General features: G+C 33.2%; 1 protein-coding gene across 14 annotated transcripts in view; it reads left to right on the forward strand.

Annotated features, from left to right (window-relative positions):
* The first annotated feature begins 9,603 nt into the window (after positions 1 to 9,603).
* LOC113510108 (dynactin subunit 1) overlaps positions 9,604 to 27,357 on the forward strand; it is a 70,728-nt gene continuing 52,974 nt past the window's right edge. For 10 of the 14 annotated variants that reach the window (XM_052899430.1, XM_052899460.1, XM_052899422.1 and 7 more), the window contains exons 1-9: positions 9,604 to 9,779; positions 9,855 to 10,054; positions 10,974 to 11,110; positions 14,249 to 14,281; positions 16,215 to 16,271; positions 22,841 to 22,949; positions 25,265 to 25,378; positions 26,040 to 26,237; positions 26,856 to 27,066. In XM_052899430.1, coding sequence (XP_052755390.1) covers positions 9,881 to 10,054; positions 10,974 to 11,110; positions 14,249 to 14,281; positions 16,215 to 16,271; positions 22,841 to 22,949; positions 25,265 to 25,378; positions 26,040 to 26,237; positions 26,856 to 27,066 — 1,033 coding nt within the window. In that variant the 5' untranslated portion in view covers positions 9,604 to 9,779; positions 9,855 to 9,880. Of the gene's footprint in view, positions 9,780 to 9,854; positions 10,055 to 10,973; positions 11,111 to 11,596; positions 12,285 to 14,248; positions 14,282 to 16,214; positions 16,272 to 22,840; positions 22,950 to 25,264; positions 25,379 to 26,039; positions 26,238 to 26,855; positions 27,067 to 27,357 lie in introns of those variants that run through there. The other 4 variants (XM_052899467.1, XM_052899435.1, XM_052899486.1 and 1 more) reach the window with 4 other exon arrangements.

Raw genomic sequence — 27,357 nt, forward strand, 5'->3', positions numbered from 1 at the left:
ACAGAGTATACTGTTTCGCCCATGATACCCCCCCATGCGTTGCCATTCCTGAGGACTCAGGTGTTATTCCTCTGTACCCAGTAAACTCACGCCATATCCCACCCTTCAAACCGAAACACAGCCATGCAAACACAACTGCTTCACGGTTGAAACACGAATGGGACAGAGGTACCCAAGCAAACGACTTTTGTACAAAGTCTCCCTCTGGTATATAATTCTATAATTGTCTGTAACGGACTTGCATAAATATAGTTATTTTCATACGATTTTGAATCGCGTGAAGGTAATTATTCTTTCCATTTTCAACCATTTAAAAATATTACAAAGTTGGTTTTAGCCAATACAAAATTTGCCCATTTTATAGCTTTTTTTTTGATGGGTGAAAATGGTATGGTAACGCCGCCCGCGCTAACGGGATACGCTGGCGGAGCACCAGTGAAGGGTGATAGATGAGAATGAAAACAGGCCAATTAGCCCATCATGACGAATTCATCAGGAATCAACCATGATAGTTTCCAGGGAGAACCGCGAGGTGGTCGACCTGGTTGGGTATATTGCTAGCAATGGGATTCTCAGTCTCCATTACTAACAATCCCTTTCCCCCCAACCATTTTATAGTTTACTACGGCGAAGCAAAAAGGTTGATTATACGAGGTCTGTCCGGAAAGTTCGTATAAAAGTGTTCTGGAATGCGAGAAAGAGGAGTGGGGAGGCCAGGTAAGCGCAGGACCCCTTCCTTATGTCCCTAACAATGCTTCAGTTCTGGTCTGACCGCCGTGCGGTGCGAACTGGCTTGTCACGCCATCTGTGAAGTTACCTCTTAACGAAACCCCGTCGGCATGGAGCCCGCTTCCGTTGAAGAGCAGCGCGTCGTAATCAAGTTTCTCTCGAAACTCGGCAAGAATGGCCGTGAAAGCAAAGAGTGGAAGACATCCGGGGAACCACGAACAAAAAAATCAAGAAAATCCCGCTCAAATGTCAAGACAATGTTGATTGTTTTTTTCGATGTTCGGGGGATTGTCCATCAAGAATTCGTCCCTCCAGGCCAGACAGTTGATGGAAAATTCTACGTCGATGTGCTCAGACGCCTCAAAGCTCGTGTGGCACGAGTTCGTCCAGAATTGGCGCGAGAGGGGCGTTGGATTCTTCACCACGACAATGCCCCTGCCCACACCTCTCTTGTTGTCCGTGAGTTTTTGAGTAAAAATTCCATTACGGTGACCGAACACCCCCCCTATTCGCCGGATTTGGCCCCGTGTGACTTCTTCTTGTTCCCAAAAACCAAATTGGTACTTCGGGGGCGGCATTTGGGGGACATAAATGAGATAAAAAAAGCTACGACGGGGCAGCTGAGAAACCTACAACCAGAGGACTTTCAAGGAGCCTTCTCACAGTGGAAACGGCGTTGGCACAAGTGCATTATGTCACAGGGGGAGTACTTTGAAGGGGATAAAATTGATTTACCTGAATAATTGTAAAATAAAATTTTTAAAAAACTTTTATACGTACTTTCCGGACAAACCTCGTATTTCCGAAACGCTCTTTAAACTAGGACCCATCCAAACTAAAGGAACTGACAGGGGGAAAGGGATTGTAAGTAATGGGGGTCTAACAGCTCCACTGTAAGCAACTCTATCAGATTGACTTCCACGTGGTTCACATTGGAAATAATCGTGGTTTATTTTTGTTGAATTCATCACGATGGACCAACTGACTTGCTTCATCTTTGTCTGTCATCCCTCATTGGTGCCCAGCCAGTGTATACCGATAGACACAGTCGGGCAACCATGGTATTACGAGTATCATCCATAAAAAACACACATTAAAAAAAAAAACTAAAAATATAAATAAAATGTATTAATGAGTAACGATATATATTTATATGCATGTATTACATTTCCATATTTAGAAACGATAGAATTTTCATCGTGCCTCCGATCAAACTGTTTATAATTACTCCTCTCCATCCAAAGGTTGCCTGCAAGAGATCGCTCTTAGCGATAAGGTCGCCCATTGTCTTCTCACTGTGAACATTTCTTGTAATTGTTTATATTTATAATAAGTTTACTATTGTAATTTTTTAGAGGAAACAATAAAAAGTATCTATTTATCTATTTTACAGCCCTATATACCTGCCTATTCAGAGACATTCGTCAGATAGGTTGACCATTAATGTAAGTTTTAAATTTAAAAGAATTTTGTTTTTTTTTTCCAATGTAACCCAGCGAACAATAGAATGTTATTCTTTGTCTATACACTGCAGGTATATTTGTATTATCTGTGACCATAACAAATGTTACTCAAATTCTGAGACGCCAAATTAGTGTTTTACCCTTTTTTTCTATAACATAGATATTTATTTTTATATATACATATATGTATATTCATATAAGATATATATTTATGTGTACACATCAATATAAATGTTCCATCTAATTGTATAGTGTAATATGCAAACTATACAATTGTATCTTTATGTAGGCGAGCACTTATTACCTATACCACTATGGCTTAATCGTATTTTTCAATTACTCGATACAGGCTTGCTTGCCTAGTGTGTAACTTGTAGAGTTAATAATCTATGTAAAAATATTTTTGGCAAATAAATATTCATTTCATTTCTTTTATTTATTTATTCTTTGTTGACAATCTTACAAAAAAAAAAAATGTCTGGTACAAAAGGCTGACTTAATACTATCTATACAGCATTCTCTCCCATTCAACCTTTGGCGAAACATTATGCGGTGAAAAATATGTAATAAAATATCAAAAACATATGTAATAGTAATAGAAATAAATACCTTATAGTACCATAACTATTTTCTTTCATTTCAAATATATATATATATATATATATATATATATATATATATATATATATATATATATATATATATATATATATATATATATAAGTTAATAACAATGTTAGCAAAGGCGAACTTATCTCTAAAAGAGATCTCTTCCAGTCAACCTGAGACAGTGGCATAGGAAGTAGTGAGTGGGCAGTAGTAGTGCTAAACAGAAGTTAAAATAAATATTTACATAAATTATAAATATATATAGTATATAGACTTTTTGAGTTACTATAATGGTAAAATTGTACAAAAGCTGGACCGCAAATGGCAATAATATATGTACTGATTTAATGAGCCACTTACCGATTACTATGAAACAGGCCTGCGAGCCTAATCATAGTGTAGTACCTAATCACTGGTAACTAAATCGTGTACCCGCATTTATGTTTGAAATTTTTGTTTCTTTTACAAATTTTGCTTATATTGGCCCTTAAAATAAAAATATGGTAACGATATTGCGTTGATATAAAATTTTTGATATAGGTTTAGAGAAATAGTGTCTTCGAATGGACCTCAAGGTGAAGTAGAAATACCTGTACAGGCCTCAAAGAAATATAAATAAATATTTAATAAAAAAAAAAAAAAGTTAAGGGATTGTTAGTAACGCGGATTACCGGAACCATTACTAGCAATATACAGATCGACCTCCATGTGGTCCTCCCTGGAAACTATCGTGCTGAATTCCAAGTGTATTCATCACGATGGGCTAACTGATCTACCTTTTCATTCATTTCAAATATAAATGTTTTATTTTTATGAGGCAACTAATTTATGTATTTTCTACCGACTACTTCTATCTCAGGCCACGTCTTTGATCTTCTTTGACGAAACAACACCTAGCCTTTTCTTTAAATGTGTTATCTCATGTATTTTTTTTTCGGTCTTTACCTTCCTCTTTTAGTGTGTTTATACAATATGAAATCACAAAAAAGCTGACGACCACCAGGTGGAAAATGATAACCGTCGCCTATAGATAACAGTACCGTGAACATCACAGAATGCACGCCCTATGACGCCAATAGCATATACTCATGTGATACTATTCCTGAGGGTTATGTTTGCCATATAATAATATGAATATAGACATTCATGCATCTTCAGAGTTACGTTCCCGGTAAATTTCAAATTACGAACAATTTTAGTGCTGTGTGTGTGTGTGTGAGTGGAAAACAGTCGATATTTAATGTCTCTATTCACCCCATTATGTTTATAATCGGAAGTATATTTTTCTACATATATTATTACAATGACATTAGTATGGAAATTCAGTACCATATAGTTATTTTCCAATCAAACTATTATAGACATATCTTTAAATTGTATATTTATATATATGTTATTATTAACATAACGCACCAAGTTATTCAAAGTCATTCATGTCCATGTACGTCAGTCAACTGTCATTCACTATTATTTGTTGACGTAACGAAATGACGTTTGACAATATTCTAAAATAGAAAAAAAGGCGGGAAACTCGAATAAGAACAAGCGGGTTTTTTAAATTTTTTTTATTAATTTATAAAAACTATCTCTATCAATTCTTATTATTGAATAAAATATTATATTTTCACTAAATTCAGTGACAGTAATATAATTAGCATTCATGGGGAAGCGCAGTTGTAGGAAAAGGAAAAAAAAAGATGACGATTCAGGTGATGTAGACCATGAACCTTGTAATGACAAGGATATATATTCGGAAGATACTTCTACTGACTCAGAATCTGAAATTGATAAGGCCGATAAGTATAAACCTTACTACGTCACAGATTATATTAGAAGATATCCCGAGGAATCCCCTGGGACAGAATTTGTTGTCTTTGTAGAATCCTCAGATAGTCAGAAAACTATTGGATCCAGAGACTTGCTCTCACTCTCCTCCTGTTTAAAACGTTTTAATAAAGGGGTAACTTATCTTAGATCTATAAATAAATTCAAAATCGGAGTATACTTTCAAAAGCCAGACTTAGCCAATGCTTTTTTAAATAATAAAACTTTTTTAAATGACTACCATTTTAAGGCCAGTATTCCTGCTTCTTCAACAGAAGTTACAGGCGTTATTAGAAATGTACCTACAAATATATCTAATAAAAAAATATATACTATGATATCGAGTTCTAAGAAAATTATTGCTATTAAAAGAATTTTAAGAAAAAATACCTTGACTCATGGATATGTGTTACAGCCAACTCTAACCGTGACAATTACTTTTGCTGCATCTGTATTACCTGAATATCTGGATATTGGAGGTTGGCGCCACAATGTCACTCCATATATACCACCAGTTAAACAATGCTACCGGTGCTTGAGGTATGGACATTTAGCTAAATTCTGTAAGAATTCTGAGCGTTGCAGCATCTGCAAAGGTGAGCATAATTATAAAACTTGTACAACTGGAATGGAAAACGCTATTTGTGTACACTGCAATGGAAATCACACAAGTGTATCACCGCAATGCCCTGTTAAACAAAAGAAAATTGCTGAAAATAGATCTAAATTCAGACCTGCTTCTTTTGGAGATATACTTAGCACTGAAATATTTCCTAAACTGGGTAACAAACCTAAAAAAAATGTAGACCTAATTTCAATTCTAAATTCTGATAACAAGAGTTTATCACTTTTAATAGAAAGCATAATCAAACTTATTTCACTACATAACACAAAGAACACATCTATTAACACTAAAAGTGTTTTGAATGTGTTATATGATACTTTTGGTAATAGACCTATTTCACAAAATTCAATCGAGACCAATTAACTATCATACAGTGGAACGCTCAGAGCCTACTGAGCAATCGACTTATTTTTACACAATTTTTAAATGAACATCATATTCACATTGCTCTCATCTCAGAAACTTGGCTAAAACCACATTACAAATTAAAAATTAAAGATTATTGTATAGAACGAAATGATTGTGGTAATAACCACAATGGAGTAGCGATTATTATACATAATAGTATTAGATATAAAAAACTTCACTCTTTTTTCGACAATTCTTTGCAAACTATAGCTATTAGTATTGAAGTTAATAATTCTTGGTATTCAGTTGCCAGTATTTACTGTCCTACCAATAGTACACCTAGTTTTACTAAAGCCAAATTTAAGTTCTTTTTGGAGTCTCTTCCTAAACCCACTATCATATCTGGAGATTTAAATGCACATCATACTATGTGGGGTTGTACCTCCACTAATACAAGAGGTAAAGACATTCTTGATTGTTTAGATGAATGTAATTTGGTACTATTAAATGATAAGCAAGTTACTACTGTTGGCTCTCATATTTGGAGACCCAATGGCCTTGATTTAACTATGGTATCCCCATCCATATCATTAAAATGCGAGTGGTCGGTTCATGATGATCCGTTAGGAAGTTATCACCTGCCGACTTTTACTAAAATAAACACAAAGAACTCTTCATCAACTCCGTCAGGTGAACAACATGCTCCTATAGATGAAGTTAATAAACTTTTGTTAAATCGTATAAACCTACGTCTCGTTAATTGGGATCTTTATTCTGAAACTGTTAATCAATTACTTTTGGATTTCGAGTATGATGTCAATGAACCCTTAAACAATTACAATAGGTTCTGTAAAATTATTTTGACAGCTGTGGAACGTTCCGTTCCACGTAGGAACTTATCAAATAGCGGTGCAAATACTTCAAAGAGGCACAAACATATTGCAGTACCTTGGTGGAATAACAGGTGTGCGACAGCTGTCAATGATAGTAAAGCGGCTTACCTTAGGTTTAAACAAAATCCAACTCTCGATAATTACATAAATTTTAAAAGAGTTCAAGCTGTTAAAAAGTTAGTAATTAAGCAAGTAAGACAACAGGGGTGGCAGGAATTTTGTTCCAAATTTAATAGACTAACACCAATTTCCACTGTTTGGCAAAATATGAGAAATCTAAATTCAAAACATCGTCAAAATCATTTTAAAGATATATCATGGGTCAATGATTTTTTACGCAAATATACTCCTGATTTTGTACACTCACCTTTTGATGACAAACAGTTTAATTCTGTTAATTCATGCCCAAAATTTCTCACTGACCCATTCTCAATTGATGAAATATCCAGTGCAGTAAAATCTAGAAAAGATACAGCTAGTGGCCTTGATCGCTTAACATACAATATGTTTCGATTGCTGAATAAAATAAACCTTACTAAACTCTTACAAATTTTTAACGATTTATGGAAGGACTGTATTATCCCACCAGAATGGAAAATGGATTGTTTGATTCCAGTAATTAAACCCGGTAAAGATCCTACAAATTTCGACTCCTATAGACCTATAACATTGACGTCCTGTGCAGGCAAATTATTCGAACAATTAATTAAACAGCGTTTAGAGTTCTTTATTGAAAGTAATAGTATATTACCATCGAATCAATTTGGTTTTCGCCGTGGATATTCAGCGCGCGAAAGTTTAGCAAACTTCTATGTCGACCTTAGTACTGCTTTGAATAACGATGAATATGTTCTATCTGTTTTTTTAGATGTCGTAGGAGCTTTTAACAATGTAAATTTAACAGTTCTATCTTCGATTCTATCCTCATTTCTTCCAATGAAACTTATCGAATGGATTTATAATTTTCTTAGTAATAGAGAAGTGTATGTTAAAGTAAATAGTAAATTAATAGGACCTAGGTTAAGCTCTAAAGGAGTATGTCAAGGTGGTATTTTAAGCCCGCTACTATATATTTTATATATCTATAAACTTAATTTAGTTTTAGGAAACAGTGTGAACAACTTGCAATTTGCCGATGATTTATTAATTTATATAAAAGGAAAGAATATTATTGATATGCAATTAGTGTTAAATGAGTCATTAAAAAGACTTGAGAAATATTTTTCTCTTCTTTCCCTCGATATTAGTTTAACCAAAAGTAAAGTAGTTGTTTTTCATCAAGTTCATAAATATGTTCCATTAATGAATATTATATATAATAATCAAACTCTTCCAACAGACTGTAGCGTTAAATTTCTGGGGGTAATTTTTCATCAAAATTTAAAATGGGATCTATACGTTGATTGCTTAGTAGATCGTGCTTTAAGAGCCACTAATATAATAAGATCTGTAATTGGTCGTAACTGGGGAGCTGATCCTAAAATTATCCTTTTACTTTACAAATCTCTTGTTAGAAGTAATTTTGATTACGCTTTCTTTTGTTATGCCTCAGAACATAAATTAGTAGAAAAACTCGAAAAAATTCAAAATATGAATTTAAGACTTATTTTAGGTGCTATGTATACTTCTCCAATTATCTCAATGCAAGTAGAATGTAATTTGCCTCCTATCCTTCTTCGTTTCGAATACCTAAAACTCAAATTTCTCTTCAAAGTTTTTTCAGTTTCCAATAACCCACTCATACTCAAATTATTAAATTGCCCCATTTCTATGTTTTTGAATAAAACTATTGTCAATGATTTGAATTTACGAGATGAATATAACATCTATAGTAGTAAGATACTTCCTTGTTATAATGGCCTTTATGAGAGTAAGTTCTGTAAAATCAAAATTGTTATACGTAAAGACATAAAAGAAAAGCACGATATGTATGAGACTTTATCAGAATTTATTGACTACAGGCAGATATATACAGATGGTTCCAAAAATGCACTTAGCACTTCAGTGGCTTTTTACGATTTGTCAAATAGATTTGGTCATGGTTATAAAATTTCAACTTTGGCTAGTATTTACACAGCAGAAGCAAAAGCTATATTTTTAGCATTAGAATACATAGAAAAACAGGTACTATATTCGAAATGGATTATAATTACAGATAGTATGAGTGTTCTTATGGCATTAAAAAATAACACATTCATTTCATCATCAAACTACTTAATTCAAGAAATTCGTAATAAATATTATCATCTCTGTACTATATATGGAAAAGATATTATCTTCATCTGGACCCCTTCACATATTGGAGTGTTTGGGAATGAACAAGTAGACACTTTGGCTAAAATTATTAATTCAAGTGCTGCTCGTGTTCAAGATTTACCCCTATGTTACTCAGATTGTAGTATTGGAATACATAAAATCGTTACAACTAAATGGGAGGAGCATTGGACTCAAATATTACAGACTAAAGGCAAATGGTACCGCAAAATTAATTGGCGTATTGGAAAACCGTGGTTCTGCAAAGGAAAGGACACAAACAGAAAATTTTACACCAATATTTGTAGATTACGAATCGGCCACGGACATTTCAACGAACACCTGCACCGAATGGGCATGATCGCTTCCCCATCATGCACATGGTGTAACTCAAATACAGCCCAATCTCTACATCACCTTTTTTTTGATTGCTCTGAATTTGTCATTCAAAGACACATTATGTTTGACGAACTTAGGATTATCTTCAAAAAACCCGAAAATATCCCGCACTCAATCCCGCTTCTCTTAAGATTTCCTTCTTGTTTCAAAGCTATTTTCACTTATATTACTACAACATTCAAGGAGCTATAAGAATACTTTTATTGAATTGCAAGACAATGATTTTTTATAATTATTTATTTTTAATTTGATAAATCCACTGGTTTAAGAAAACTCAAGAAAAGATATTTATGAAAATGTACTTACCGGATTTGACAAATGAAATATTGAAGATTATGACAATAATTGAAGCGACATTAGAAAAATAAAATTCCAGACAAATTATCTTTTTGAAGACTAGGCAGCATGGTCTCCGACCTTAGCCTGTTCCAAACGGAACAAACGTACTAAAAAAAAAAAAAAATATTCTAAAATATTTTCTTGATGAATCCTTCTTATTCCAATTAGACTTTACATTTATAAAACTGTTTTAAATATTTAAATATTCTTTCTATTTATTAATCAATATGTCGGTTTAATAATCTGTATATTAAGCACGAAATCTTATAATTGATAGCTGGAATAAAATATTATATGGTGTGTGAAAATCTTATTTTTCCATCGGTAATTTTATATCGGTGTTTATTCTAAATTAATAATATAAATTTGCAGTTCGTTTATGAAGAAACTGAGTGAAAATGTCCGAGAAACTAACCCTAGGGCAACGTGTGATCGTTGTTGGTAAGGATGTGAAGGGATCCGTGGCGTATGTGGGCTACCCCACCTTCGCCACAGGGAAATGGATTGGTGTTATATTGGATGAACCGAAGGGCAAGAACAATGGAACTATCCGTGGACATGCATATTTTAGGGTAATTAATTAGAACAGAATTATTTTTTATATAACACTAGTTGTTTCTTGCAGCTTTACTTACTTGCATCATCAGTATTCTGTAAAATTATCTTGTATATAATAATTTGAAAAGAGTAACTATCAAGTTTCTTGCGGGTTATTCACAGCAGATAAAAAATATCTTCTTCCTCTTCTGTAAGTAATTAATTAAATAATTTAAGTAATTCTGTATTTCCAAATATTATGATTGTTATATCGCCAATGCTATGTACATCTATTACTATTTTTTTTTATGCGACTTTGAACTAATGGTGTGCCATGGCTTTGCACTTTTTTGATCAACAAAAAAAATTACCATATTTACTTGATGTAAATTACTATAGGTAAATTTTTTAAAACTTAAATACTTTTTATTGACAATTTAATTACAATACTCATAAAACTAATCTAATAATTTTTAAGAGTTTCTTTAGAGTGAATTTTTAAGAGTTTTTTAAGAGTTCTAAGAATTTTTTTAAATTAATTTGTATTTGAGTTATTTTATTTTATGATTTTTTGTATGTATTACAAACAAACATATAATAAATCAAATCTTTTCTATGTTATAATATTTGTTTAGATGTACTTTCTTTTTAATTTTCTATTTTCAGTATTGACACAATGAATTTCTTCTTTTTTTTATATTTATTAAACTCAATCACATTTAAACAGCTGAATGAATTATTTTTAATTAAATTTAGCACACAGGTAAGCTATATCATAACATGTCTGTAGACGACTCTTACCATTGTCCGTCGGGTGGGCCGTCAGCTTGTTTGCCATTCTAAGTTGAATAAAAAAAAAATAAAAATAGAAACCAAAGTGTATTTTTTTACTCCATCAACTACAGTTCGTATTCTCAAGACTGTTTATTAATTTATTTGTTTATTAATTTCCAGTGCGAAGAGAATTATGGTGTGTTTGTACGTCAGACTCAGATCCAACTCTTGGACGCGGAGGACAATCCAATGGAGACCTCCATGACTGCCTCCACAGAGGAGCCTAAGAGTACCTCCTCCAATCGGAGACTTAGCAGGTATAGTTGTATGCCATTATTAAAATTATTAGTTTTACATTAATTAAAAGGATTTGTTACAATTTAAATTACTTATAATCTTATTAGTTTTAAACAACATATTCATCAGGCAATAATCTGCAAAGACATTGCTTGATATTTTGCCTAGTATGTTGATCAACATATTGTCCATTAATCAACATGTTGTTTGTCATGTGTGCATACATAATACATTTTAGTTGTGTCAACATGTTCAATATATGGCTATTATGTTGATCGACATATTGACTATCATGTTGATAAATATGTTGAACATCTTGTTCAATATGTTGTCAATCTTGTTAAAAAAATAAGTAAAGCTGAGATAAATAATTATAATAGATTATAACTTACGATTATTAGGAAAAATATTGCTTATTATTATATTATAAATATCAACAGGAAGTACTTTGATATAATTTCTGATTTGATTTTTTTTAAATTAGTTTTATTGAAGTCTGATTATAAACATGAAATAAACATGTTTTATAAAGCAAGAGGTTTCTTTTTCAAATTCTGCTAGTGAATACTCATTCTTTAAAAGTTTTGAGTTTCATCTATATTATTATTAAAATATGACAAGTGTTATAAGATTTCAAAAAGCATCAGTTTTTTTTTATTTAATAATTTTTTTTATTATATTACTGACGAGTGGGCTAAGGTTCAAGTATGTACTGCTTTTTTAGCAAGTACAAAGTTGATATAAAATTTATAGTATATTTTGGTTAGGTGTAGACTACTATAGACAATAGTTTCAACTTTTTGTTAATTTTGCTCAGCACATGTAGACAAATACGAATATATTATTTATTGTGGCGTAATTGGCTAATTTTTATATAATAAAAATAATTTTGTTTTTCGTAAGTATCAATTTATGAATTTATTTACGTAGTTTAATTTTATATCCATTGGCCTGTATTATTAACATATCAATTTGTTATAATTTTTTTTTTAAGTTATACTTAAATTTATTATCTATTATTGAAAAAAATAATGTTTACATACATTAAATTAACAAGTTATGTTTAAGCAGATGTAATATTGATGTTTTATATTACTCAGTATTGCCAACTGTAAAAATAATTATTAATTTCTGAAGTCCGCAAATGGCGACACCATGCATAAGTCCAGAGCAAATCCGTTCTACAATCACAGGGTACACTATATACATACGCTATAGAATGCAAGTAATGTTTTTTTTTATGAACACTCAAGGCTCCTGCTAAAAGTATGTAGACCTCTGCTTAGATTTCCAAATTTTGATGGTTATTTTGTGAGGTGGATAAGATTGTCTGAATGGTTTAGCCCTGTTTAATTAAATAATAAACTAAAACAAATAGGTGTAGTTTTAGTTAAATTTTTTATATTATGTGAAAGTAATGAAAATTAAATTCTTTTACTCAGATTTTAAAGTGGTATATTACTTAAATATAAATTTTAGATTAGTTTTAACATAGCTTAGATTTTTTTACAGTGACTAGCTTCCTGGACATTCTGACAATGAAACATTTTCTTTTTTTTTTTCTTTAAATTGGTAGTTACTGTGCGGTTAATGGAAAAGGCATAAAGTGTATGGAATTGATATAAGCTGTCGTCATTGTCACATGGTCTCTTAACTGTGTGTGTCAATCCCATACATTTTACATTTTCATTAATGACGTTACACATACAATGTTTTTCTGTCTACAAACTGTTTTTCAGTAATTACTGTCCTCTGGACAATATTGATATTCTATACTTGGCAAAGTTAGTAAACGATTTTGCCATTTTTTAATCAAAACAATAGCGCATCAAAGTAAACAAATGTAAGGTAAAAATTATTTTGTATCAATTATATATTTATTTTTAAATGACTAAATTTGTTAAAAAAATAAGCTAAGATTGTTTATTAAATTGCGCGAAGTATAGAAGAAAAGATAATAACAGATAATGCAAAATGTATGAAATTGACATGACCTTCTGTCAATTCCATACAATTTGGACTTTTCTACTAGATATTTCTTAGAAATTTACTTTGTCTATGGGGACAGATGGTTTAGCATGTGTGGGGGTAATGGGGAAATTAGACATACTACCATGAAAAGAGAAAAGGTGTGCAAGTGGGGGTTGATGGTTCATTAATAAGTAGATGGATTTTCAGGTCGATTAATAATTTTTTTTTCACCGTAGACTTATTGGATGTCGGTATTTCAATTTGTTAAAATATTTCTTTTAATAATTTTTGCATACAAGTATAAATAATATTGTAATTTGTTTATAAAAATAATTTGAATATATATACATATATATATATATATATATATATATATATATATATATATATATATATATATATATATATATAGTAGTAGAATTTTTTAGAGTAACTGATTTAATTCACTTTTTCACTATTGGACTGATTACTGCTATCCAAGTGTCTTATCAACGAAAATAATTTCGTAGACACTATATAGACTACGAGTATGTCCAACAGTGGGATTGTGGCATGCAAAATCGAAATTTCAACGCCCCTTACAGTCACTTTAGTATTTCTGTTAATTAATAGATTGTGTACCACAAAAAAAAAAAACTAAACTACTAAATCGATTTTAATAAAATTTCTATTGCACTATTCTGTAAGTATATCCTTTCAGATTTCAGATACAAAAAGAATTTTCCAAATTGGCTTAGAAATGACGGAGTTATGAGAAAAAGTATAACAGAATTTACCAGAAAATTTTACCAGAGGCAGACTTTGTACAAAAGTCGTTTGCTTGGGTACCTCTGTCCCATTGTTTGAAGGGTGGGATATGGCGTGAATTTACAGGGTACAGAGGAATAACACCTGAGTCCTCTGGAATGGCAACGCATGGGGAGGTATCATGGGCGAAACAGATACTCTGTTATGTCCACGGTACTGCTCATGTCTATAGGCGACGGTTACCACTTTCCATCAGGTGGGCCGTCAGCTTGTTTGTTATTCTAAGTTGTATAAAAAAAAAAAATTTGTTTCTTCTTTTTGAAGTCGCTTGAAGAATCATCAGATTAGCAATTTAATTAGTTAACAGATTGAAACGCCGACAATTTAACTTAGTATTTAGTAGTGTGTGTGCGCTAACAGTGTGTTTTTTATCTTGCTAGTATAACTGTGGCCCAGAGGTCTAGACCTACCACGTGAGTACCAATAGTATGTAGACGCACCGCTTGTATCGCTTCCACGTAATTTAGTACGAATGCGACGTTAGAAATGTCATTACGTATCCGCTGTACCAATATTTTAATGAATTAATGAAACAGAATATATATATATATATATATATATATATATATATATATATATATATATATATATATATATATATATATATAATTTACATGTATTTATTAAATTTTAACTACTTATTATTGTATTGTATAAGTTTTACGATTCTTTTGTTTTTGTAAATATTCGGGCATTAATTCATACATACATTTATTCATTAATTTTTTCATTCAATCATAAATCCATTCTGAGAATGTCTATTATTCAATATGATTTTAAAATTTTACGTTTACATTATTGCAACATGGCAACATCATTTAAAACGAATGAAGTGAATCATGCAATATTGCCATTAGTAAAAAAATAGCTATTCAAATATTAAGGACCCTTGCAAACGCAGCGATTGGCGATTTAATTGATTTTCCAAACGCTGCACACAAAATCTTATCTCGGTTGCTTATTGCAGTGACTGCAAAACGAGATAAGGCTATAGTAAAAAGTGTCATCGTCTGCCGAGACCCTTAAATCAAGCTAACATTTTGTTAGAAAAATGATTTTGAATATAAATACGGGCGCATCGGATACGTCTTTACATTTAGAGTATTGAAATAATTGTTTTATATTGACTTTGCTAATACTCTCTGAAGTTTGACTAATTTCGCTTAAGTAATCAATTATATTAATTTTTTTTAGTTTCACATTATACGACTGTTAAAAATATTATATTAAAAAGTAAACAGTCATGTCTGCTGTTTATAATACCTTTAAAGCCATCAATTTTTTTTTTTAAGTTCAAACCAACATATTACAAGTTCGAACCGTTCATTCATTGTAAAGAGTTTTTTTTTTTATTTATAACATCCTAAAATAATATTTTTAACTGTCGTATTATTTTTTAATTAATGCCAATTAATAGGGAATAATATAATATGTTATTTATAAGATATATTAAAATTAGAAAAAAAGAAAATTTAATAAATAATATAAATTTTACCAATAATACTATGTTGTGATTGTAATCAACAATTTTCGTATGGTAGAAAAATTGTGTATAATTTTGAAATATGAAACTGTATTGTAAATTATTTGATTAATTTTTTAACAGAATGAATAATTTGTTTTTAAATTTTGAATTTTTATTCACCATATGAAATTTGTCACCGCTGTTTCACTGGCTCGGCAATAATTCGTATTTACGTGACTTTTTTTTTTTAATAAATATTAAGATTTTATTAATTTTTCATATTTTTTTATCAATTGTCAAATGATTTAGCTATGGAATGTCAAATGTTTCAAATGTCAAAATGACATTGACAGTTGATTGAAGTTAGTAAGGAAAGGGTTTTTTAATGGCTGATAATGAAATGGTAGCCCCTCCTGTTCTATCGGTGTATGCTGGCGGGGCACCAGTGAGGGGTGATAGGTGAGAATGAAAAGGCAGGTCAGTTAGCCCATAGTAATGAATGCACCTGGAATTCAGCACGATGGTTTTCAGGGAGGATCACGGGGGAGTCGACTTGACAGGGTATATTGCTAGCAATGGGACTGGTAGCTTGCATTACTAACAATCCCTTTTAAATTAATATTTATCTATATTTTATTATTTTATTTATTACATTTATTAGTGAATTATGAAGTAATTTAAACGGGGTTCTAATTCGTATGTACCTACAGTTATTACATTTATTTTTAATAAATTAAAAAAAAAATGTGAAAATTAAAAAATAAATGCATTAGCTAGTGAAACAGATGAATGATGTTTTAACCATTTGTGAAGTTAAGCGCTCTGTCTTGCTAAAATTAGCAATTAACAAAGTTAATACTAACATTGTGTTACAACTGAAGGGTGCGTCGGAAGGCATCGCCCGCGCAGACCAAATCCGGAACATTGTCTATGTCGAGGTAACCGATAATAGTCGTAAGAAAGTATCTAGAGCTTGCATAGCACCCCTAAGAACAAGGAATTATATGAAATAAAAACTGTAAATCATATGGTTGCCTTCTTTCGTCTAATGCAAATATAATTAGTAAAAAGAGGATGAAAGATACACCATCAGTTGCTGTTTTTCTCAGTTCATAGCAGATTAGTGTATAGAAAATGTTTAATATGTCAATTATTTGTCAATAACAAATTTTACATTACTAGATTATATATTCGACACAGTTTATGTAGAAAGTATGCGAGCAGGTTGTATCTGAATTTGGTAGGGTTATACGACCGTATAACATTTTTTACACACTAGCCTGCTATAAATTGACAAAAATAGCAAATGGTGGTGTATCTTTTGTTCTCTTTTTACTAATTATATTTGCATAAGAAGAAAGGAGGCAACCATATGATTTACAGTTTTTATTTTATCATTCCTTCTATGTAATTTGTTGTTCTTAGTAGCACCCTGTATTAGTGTTGTCCTATAATCTCAAATCAATGAATCGATAGTCACTCAGAATATTATAAAACATCGATTGGCCTAACTGTATCCATGGTATCTACAATCCATAGTGTCGATGTGAATGTTTATGCAATATCAATCGATTATAATCGACTGGATATGTGATATAAGTGTGTTCAAAACGCCTGTATCATTTAGATAGTATAGTTTTAGTACTTTTGTTATTGTAAATTATGTTGATAAATAGTATCTTAGTTAATTATAATCGATTTATTTTTTTACAATCGAATTATATCGAATTATCGATTAATGATTGATATCTAACGATTATTAGACAACACTATTTTAATTACTCTGTACACGACCTCGCTCAAGATTTCCGTCTGCTTGGTATGCATATCTATTAGAATTAAACAAGTTTGTACCCTAAACCCGTTAATTAAGGACGTCGATTAAGTGGCGTCAATAAAGAAGATATTTCATTTTAGGTTCAGTTATTGTACAGTAATTAAAAAATCGAATAAAATACAAGGATGGGTGGAAAGAAAGAAAAAAAAACAATCTTTACTATGTAGTTTATTGGCATAAAAATATTTTCGATTCTTTATATAAATTTATTACATCGTGCATATTCAATTCTATGTGAGAATGATAAAGTAGTATAAAAAAAGTTGTATAAAAAATATGTATAAATAATAAATAATAGCTTAAATTTCAGTAAATTTTGTAAGCTACAAATATCGAACAAAGAAATAGAATCTTAAAAAAATAAAATACAAAGGAGCTTGTAAACAAGTATATTTAAATATATGAGAGGGACAGTTTGTACAAAAGTAATTTGCTTGGGTACCTCTGTCCCATTCGTGTGTCTACCGTGAAGCAGTTGTGTTTGCATGGCTGTGTTTCGGTTTGAAGGGTGGGATGTGGCAGTGAATTTACAGGGTACAGAGGAATAACATCTGAGTCCTCAGGAATGGCAACGCATGGGGAGTATCATGAGCGAAACATTATACTCTGTTATGTCCGTGGTACTGCTCATGTCTATAGGCGACGGTTACCACTTTCCATCAGGTGGCCTGTCAGCTTGTTTGCCAATCTAAGTCGTATAAAAAAAAAGTATGTTCATTATTTATTTGAAATCTGTTAAAACAAGCGCTTTACGTTATTTTAACTTTGAAGTTAACTTTGTATTCGTAGTATTGTGCTTTATTTTCGTATTCTTCGCTTATTTTTCTTGTAATAAATGTATAAATATATTTTTTTTTGTCAAATAATATTTTTTTAAGCAATGATAATTATATATTATAAATAGATCTTATATTCGCGTACGGGGTCAGCTAAGCCGTTGCACGTCGACCCATAGAGATCTTTTATGCTTCCCCCTTGTCTTATACCATCGTTTCATAGATCCTTAACCTTAATTGAGTGTTACCTTAACGATATCCTGCAGTTTAAGATATATATGGTCTCCTGGGTCTGGATAGGCCGTCATAGATACATAGATAAACACTTTGACTTGTCTATGACCCACGTAAATTTACAACTAAATTTATACAATCAAATAAGTTGCATAATTATAAGAATATAGTAGAAAAGAAATAAAATAAAAATAAAATATAAAAAAAAAATGTTATTCGACAAAGAATATTTTTAATATTTTGTATGTGTACTGTATGTCGTTTCTAATGTTTTGTGTCTGTTTTATTTATGTAAACTTAACTGAAACTGGCTAATTAGATTTGGTTTAATTAAGGCCTGTGCAAAAGTGGAACAAGTTTTTTGCGAAGCACAAATATTCCATTCCTATCAGCTTGTTATATTCAGCAATACGTGATAGAGATGGGTAATGTCCGATATCTTTATATTGAGTACTATATATTGATGACCCGTATTGCAATATCGCCCATATCAGTCGGATATCAGGGCCTCTAGACAAGTGGCAAGCGAATTCGTCGATGGAATCGACATCGCTACCGAGTCCGCGAGATAGAATGAGATAGCAACGCCGGGTGACTCATTCCAACTCACGGACTCGCGATGTCGATTCTATCGAGGAATTCGCTTGTCACTTGTCTACAGAGCCTGTATTCATTACGAACGGGTTCTTCTTTCCGATATTATATATTATATTTTCGATATCTAATATATATATGTTACTGGGTCAATATATATACAGATATTGTAACTAGATATCTATATATGATATATAGATATCTAGTTACATATTAAATATTACTTATTTTTGATACTTGGTTGATGTAGCATGGAGTTCAATGCGTTCTATTATGCACTTTATACGGGGTGACATCGAATTTGGTAGCAGTACGTATATTTATTTTGAAGTAATTTACAATAGTATTTATTGTAACATTTAGACACATTATTCATATTTATATATTTATTAATATTTTTAAATTATACAATGTATTAGAGGCGACATATTTTTTTACTTACAATTACCAGACAGCAACCAGAGAGCATCACTCTACATACATCAAAAATATATAAAGATTAATAAAGTTGCCATTTTAAGAAATAAGGGGTTTGCCAGTGGTTGTCACACTTGGCAGGTACGTTGGCAACCGCAGTTAAGCTTTTGATGATGCATTAAGAGGGACACTGTTGCTTATCCCTCGACCATTAGTTCTTTTAGTCGCCTCTTGCGACACCCATGGGACAGAAAGCCCATTCTGGGCTGGATAGTGATGGAAGCACACGGCTTAATCTCCTTATGAAGGCCTATGTTCAGCATTGGACATTAAACAGCTGATATGATGATATGTTGACATAAAATGAAGAATTTACTCATATTAGAGGTTACTAGGTCAAAATTTCATGAATTTAAAAAAAAAAACCAGAGGGAGACTTTGTACAAAAGTCGATTGCTTGGACACCTCTGTCCCATTCGTGTTTCAACCGTGAAGCAGCTGTGTTTGCATGGCTGTGTTTCGGTTTGAAGGGTGCGATATGGCGTGAATTTACTGGGTACAGTGGAATAACACCTGAGTCCTCAGGAATGGCATCGCATGGAGGGTATCATGGGCGAAACAGTATACTCTGTTATGTCCACGGTACTGCTCATGTCTATAGGCGCCGGTTACCACTTTCCATCAGGTGGGCCGTCAGTTTGTTTGCCATTCTAAGTTGTATAAAAAAAAATTCAAAAAGAACAAAAAATTTCGAGTCTCCCATACTAAATTAATACAGGCTGTATTAGTGGTGGGAAGTTCGAATTTTTATGTCGTCTTTCGACGCACATTCCTTTGGGTTTTGCTGACTATAGGATATTCTATATAGCAAGGATTCCTACAGTTTTAAGATAACGGAACGCCCAACGAATACCTTTTATTTCATGCAAACCATTCAATGATTACAAATCAAAAACACTGTAATTTAAATAAGAACAAAAGCTTTTATTAGAAATATTTTAAAAGTATAACACTTTATAATTTCTTTTAACTTTAAATGTGAAGAATGGAATTGTTTTACTGTGTAAATAATGTCACGGAACCCTGGTGACTTTTACGGAACCCCTAGGTGCTGCTGAACCCATTTTAGGAATCGTTGTCCTATATATGCTAACGAATTCGATTTTACCCCTTATATGTAGTTTTTTTTTATATATATATATTCTTTATTGCACTTGTAAGTTACATTTAAAATAATGTATTTATAAATGTTGTGAGCAAGGGTGGACTTATCTCTGACTTTTACCATTTTCAGATATATCAGCCCTATCGTACCCTAAACTGATTTCTCAAATAAAGCTTTATCTACTTTCCCTAGACACGGAAAGAGAAGAATTAATGAACATTAATAATTTACAGAGATGTTAAAAAATTTCTGGTTTAGCTTCAGCTAATATAGATTGAATAAGACCAACTTTAAGTTTATTTAAGTTAAAGTGGCGCATGAATTCTTCTCTTTCCTTCGTGTTTGTACGACACTCTAATAAAATATGTTGCACCTTATCTATGGTATCACATGTTTAGCAGCATCTTGCTTGATTTTTCTGTATTAAAATTTTTATATTCTGATTAATAATTTAAAGATTCTTCTAAAAATATTTGATATTGACTAAATTTGCATGGGACGGAGATCTTTCTCATTAAAAAGTAAAATTAGTCATAATTTACGAAAATATCACATAAATACATTTATAAATTGCAAAATTTCCTTGATTCAAAGTTGATTAAAAAACTATAAACTGTATATATATACGTCACGCTTGACTGCATCCTAGTAAATTTTAGGAAATAACTGTGTAGTAACTAGTTTATTTAACCTTTAAGCTTGAATACACACGGATTGCTAAATAAAACGCATTAATCACTGATTACATATGGCATAATGTATAGTTTAGTCTTTGCCTTGTAACCGAATGTCTGTGCATTTAGTGGAGTGATTTAAAAAAAAAACAGATGTCAAAATGAGGCGCCAAAAGAGACGCCATAAACGGTAATGTAATAATGGAATAAAACAGTATTATTTGATATGTTTAATAGTATAGTAATATAAAAGGTGGTGCAGGCTAGCTGCTTTGGCCTGTTTACATGAACTAACACGTATTTTTGATGTATTTTTATTGAAATAGAAAATTTTCCTTCGTTCTTCTGTCCTTTGGCCATCGTGTCACGCTTTAATGCTCAAAAGTACTCAAATTTCGTGCGTGTCTATTATTTAATCACCTTTTAAAACCATAGACAACGAATTTTAAGATGCTGTCGCGTTTTATTCGACATAAATTTGTTTACATTGCCATCCAGATCCATTCGTATTTACTTCACAAAATATTAATTACAATTCATTGCACTAGATGGCGTTGTAAATAATTGTGTACTTACAATTAAAAAAATAGTAGTACATTTTTTGTTGAAATTATATATGTATAAAGTGTTTTCATTATAATCCTTATGGCAAGGGCATTACAAACTTTGCGGTAAGGGCAAACACAATCTTACAGTAAGGGCAGAGTAAATGAGGGTATATACTAGTCTTGCCCTTTCGTTTACTTTGCCCTCCAGCTGGACCTATTGTACTTTTTATATTTGTGTCCTTAGCTTCGTTTTTGTTTTGCGAGTAAGGGAAAAATTGTAATATTATGTTAAAACTTGTCCTCTTGCATTACATTGCATTGTTGTAATATAATTTGCTTGCAATGTGTCAAATAGCGGCTTTACGGTGATGGAACCTTTTAGCTTGATGTTGTACACACATATTTTTATTGCACTTTGTAAAAAAATTGTGGTCGTCGTTTTTTAACGCCTTAGAAGTCATATATCAGTTTAATTTATAATGCCCCGATTCAACGAGCATAATATTGTATTGTTAAATGTAAATTGGGAGAATATACGATATGATGAAACAACTTAATGTTGCCAGGGCCCGATTCAGGGACGTTAGCCGGGCAAACTGAGTCCACTGCAGATTAATATTGTAAAAAACAGTAACTAATTATTTTTATCCATACTGGTGAAATATATACTATATTGAGCACTGATTTTTTTATTAACTGAGCGAAGTGAATCTAATGCGTTATGTAAACGACGATCTTAATATGTAAAATAGTATAGATGTATTTAATTATACAGGTTGAAATCAAAATAAACGGCGTCTTTTTAAGGAAGTGTGACTTGATATTACGGTTGATAGCGAGGCGTCGTTTTTTTTAAATTTCTAAAATTAAAATTTCAATGTGATACCACAATGAAATTTTTATCTTAAGGACTAATATAAAGTAAGGAACTACATTTCTAATAGATTTAAGCCGAAATTATTGTAAATTTGCTATTAACGGTTAAAATATTAGGTTAAGAGATAAGTTTAAAGAAATAGATAATCGATATCTGTTATTGACCCAATATATATATATTACCCACATATTAGTAATATGCCAGCTACACTGACCGGGTTAAATTGGCACGTTCAAAGTTTCCTGTTCTTTTTCAACTTGTGTTTTTTTTTTAATCTGTTTCGTTATACTGTTAGAACACTTCCTTAAAAGAAGGCTAAAAATTTTGATTTCACTCTGCATATAAATAGTGTCTAATTAATAATAATATTAATTAAAACTTCCAGTTCTCGCACGTCATTGGCGAGTAGCCGCCAGTCTCTCACGTCGTACGCCTCTCCAACAGCGGAGAGGGCGTCGTCTCCGGATCTAACGAAGCGTGCCTCGTTCGTTGAGGTAAGGGTCACACATGTGGTATGTTTACTTCAAAAGGGTAAAAACCGTAATAATTTTATGAATACATATAGATATTGTGCTACTGTTTTCGCAAAGATGAGATCAACACTACGGTAGATCAATATTCGTAATAAGATATTGTTCTGTCACTTTCCCTCAAATAGAGGTTTTAGTGCAAAAGAATGAGACAATATACTTCAATATTTAGATAGCTTTATTAGACGTTTTAGGTTTTTTTATTGACACCTTAGAATGGCAAACAAGCTGACGGTCTACCTGATCTGTCAGCTTGTTTGCCAAGTCCCAATAGTGTATTTATTTGGAAACAACGAGGAAGTTTTTAAATTAATCTTCTATTAGTCGTTATTGAATCGTACGACTTTCATTCTTATTGTTGGATGGGGTGGAATAGTAAAATAATTTATATATCAAAGTGTCCCCCCCCCCTTCTTGCCTCACTTGTCTGTGATAGCGACACTTTGAAAAGATGGCGAAGTCATTTCTAGAATATGCCCCAGAATAAACCCTACTCCGTCCCTGGATTAAAATAGTTTATTTACATGCGTTGCCATTCCTGAGGACTCAAATGTTATTCCTCTGTACCCAGTAAATTCACTGCCATATCCCACCCTCCAAATCGAAGCACAGCCATGCAAATACAACAGCTTCACGGTAAAAACACGAATGGGATAGAGCCAAAGCAAACGATTTTCGTACAAAGTCTGAGTCCTCAGGAATGGCATCCGTACGCATGGGGGGGTATCATGGGCGAAACAGTATACTCTGTTATGTCCATAGTACTGCTCATGTCTATAGGCGACGGTTACCACTTTCCATCGGGAGGGCCGTCAGCTTGTTTGCCATTCTAAGTTGTATAAAAAAAAAAAAACTTGGATATGTTTAAAAATAAATAACCTTAGTACCTAACATTAAGTCAGATCCAGCATTACCTTGTGTTTGTGTAAGCACATTGGTACTATATGCTATTTTAACTGATTGTAGTATTAATAAGGGTTAAATGTTTGTTCAAGTATAAGTAAATAAATGTTTATTTATTATTATTATTATCCATCCCTATTTAATAGCATGTCTAAAGCAGTGGACTCTATGGGCGTGAGGAAAGTGATAAACTTTCCATCAGATGGACTCATGGTTCATCTCTAATTTCTTCTTATTCTCAGTAGTTTAAAACTAAATAAGTATATAATTAAAATAAAAGCCAATCAAATCTTCTTCGATCTATTTTCAAAATTAGTATAATTTTTAGGACAGCCTAAATAAAATTTAAATATTTTTCTCTTTTCTGTTTAAAATTGGAAAACAAGCAATTGGCACTTAGCGAGGATCACATCGTGTACCAAGTGAGTTGTAGCTTTCAGTGTGCGCGTACGCAGCTATAGACTCTGGGGTACTGTATCGTGTGCCCCGTTCTATAAAGTACCCCAGGGACATAATGAACCCCAGTGCTAATTGAGCAGCTGTTAATTATTCATTAGAGATGCTTCTAGAATTAGGCTTCCACAAATGCTGCTTTTCAAGTTTATAAATTACACCTTAGTTCTCTTGATTCAGGTCACATAATCCACTGCTGTGCTCAGGCCTTCATTTGTCAAGCCACTTGGAGATATATTTATTTATATTAATATAAGCGAGCGATAGTAAAGAAAGCTAAATTTTTACAAGATTTATTTAACATTATTTTTACTTTATAAATAACTTTACACGAAAGGTGTCAATACAACTTAATTTCTTTGCTTACTTTTTTAGATTTCCGATATTTTTAGTACCTATGCGACTACAAAATGTCGATATTTTTAAAGGATGATAATGGAATGGCCTGCGCTAATGGTATACACTGGCGGGGCTCCAGTGAGGGACGATAGGTGAGGATAAAAGGGCAGGACAGTGTATACCGATAGCGCAGGCGGGGTTAGCATTCCATTGTCATTCATTAAAAACTGGCCACGGTCGCTTTCTACCATCTTACAGCTCGCCGTCGACAGGGAGTTCATCCCCATACCCTAAAGCGTACAGCGCGGCTTTAGAGATGTTTCCTCCCACGAACGCTCAGGTTATGGAATGAGCTCTCTGTCGAGATTTTGCCAAAGGACTACAGCATGAGGTTCTTCAAAAAAGAGGCAACGAGGTTTCTTCAGTTACCCCTGGTATTGCAGGCGTTCATAGGCTACTGTAACCGCTTATTATCAGGTGGGACGTATGCTTGTTCACCATCTTAGTGGTATAAAAAAAATACAATGCAATATATACCTGATTTCTGTATTATTTTTTTATAATTCTAACATTTTATTTTTCAGACGGGTTTTGTGGAGACCTTGACTCCTCAGTTCACTCCGGGACAGAGCATCACGTCACCGCAGCCCGTGCCGTCTGTTGAGGACAAACTTGCGAACATACAAGCGCAGCAAGAGGTAATTGTCTGAGGGAGACTGTACTTTGTTAGGTTTTGGCTGCCATTTTGTTTGCGCACGTTATGCGACACATGTTTCACTTCTAAACGAGGCATCTTCACATAGATCGCTGTTCGGAGCCTAGTGTTAACCGTTTCACGACCAAATTGCAAATCTATGACTAACATGGAAGGTTGTGGAACTTCTTGTGGTAATAGTCAATCTTCGAGTGTTGGCAGTTTCACACACATTTTTTTTTTTATACAACTTAGAATAACAAACAAGCTGACGGCCCACTGGACACAGCCCGGCTGAAAGGGCTGTTATAAAGATGTTAGCTTTACGAAGGTTATATAACCTCGAAATGTTCTCGTTTTTATATATATAATTATCATTTGAAAGCTACTATATCAATTGAACATAAAATAAAAAAAAAAAAAAAAAATCTGAGCCACCATCTATAGTGAAGCACTATAGGAAAGTGTATACTTTTTTTTTTATACAACTTAGAATGGCAAACAAGCTGACAGCCCACCTGATGGAAAGTGGTAACCGTCGCCTATAGACATGAGCAGTACCATGGACATAACAGAGTATACTGTTTCGCCCATGATACACCCCATGCGTTGCCATTCCTACTATATTATGCATGTATTATACATATAACCTTTATACTTTCCAGATTACTCAGCTGAAATCTGAAGTGGAAGACCTCAAAGAGAAGCTGGAAACGATAAAAGTCCGGCGCGCGGAGGACCGCGAGAAACTGCGCGAGCTGGAACGGGTCAAATTACAGCTGGACCAAGCAAATGAGTTCAAGACGAGGATCATGGAGTCGCAGGCACAGCTGCAGAGGGACCTGCAGCGGGCTAAACAGGAGGTGGGTACTGCTCGCGTTCATTGTCATTGGCGCACTCGAGATATGATCCTCGGTGATAGAGGGGGATGGGGAGTGAAGGAGTACTAAAAGCGTTGTTCCTAATCCTGGGGTTGGCCCGCTCCCTCCCCTCCATCGTAAATATATCTGTTCATTGTGTCCTGTGATATAGTAAGATAAAATGCTACCAGTAAATGAAATGGTGATCTTTTTTTTGATGGGTGAAAATGGTATGGTAACCCCGCCCGCGCTAACGGGATACGCTGGCGGAGCATCAGTGAAGGGTGATAGATGAGAATGAAAACAGGCCAGTTGGCCCATCATGATGAATTCATCAGGAATTAACCATGATAGTTTCCAGGGGGAACGGCGAGGAGTTCGACCTGGTTGGGTATATTGCTAGCAATGGGATTCTCAGTCTCCATTACTAACAATCTCTTTCCTCCAAGTAACGTACTTTTGTTTTAATGGATGATGATAGGCTAACTGACCTGCTTTCATCCTCATCTAACATCCCTCACTGGTGCCCCGGCAGTGTATACCGATAGCGTCGACGGGGTCACAGTTCCTTTGTCTCATTTAAAAAAAAAAAAAACTGAACTCTTTCTTCAACATCACCAGACCCGGGAGGCACAAGAGGCACTAGAAGCCCACAACGACGAGACAGCCGAACTCCAAGAGGCAGCAGAAATGGCGGCCCTGGACAAGGAGATGGCCGAGGAGAGGGCGGAGGCGCTGCAGCTCGAGCTGGAACAGTGCAGGGAGAAGCTGGAGGAGGCCACCCTAGACCTGCAGCTGATGAAGGCCGAAATGGAAGCCGGCGGCAATATACGTAAGTGTTTATCACCGTTAATATGACTAATCAATATACATCATCATCATCACCATCATCTCAGCCATTATCCGTCCACTGCTGGACATAAGCCTCCCCCATAGACTGCCATAAAGAACGGTCCTGAGCCACCTGCATCCACTGACACCCTGCAATGTACAATTTATAATTTATTATAATTGTTTAGGAATTTAAAGGTAAATTACTAATACATATATAAAACTGTACGTAGACAGTGTCTGTACATGGGAAGATATTTAAATAACATTGATATAAGGGATCTTGTAAGAC

Source organism: Galleria mellonella, unplaced genomic scaffold (assembly GCF_026898425.1).
Source record: "Galleria mellonella isolate WM207_F2 unplaced genomic scaffold, CSIRO_AGI_GalMel_v1 utg121, whole genome shotgun sequence".
In the NCBI taxonomy this organism is placed as follows: Eukaryota; Metazoa; Arthropoda; class Insecta; order Lepidoptera; family Pyralidae; genus Galleria; species Galleria mellonella.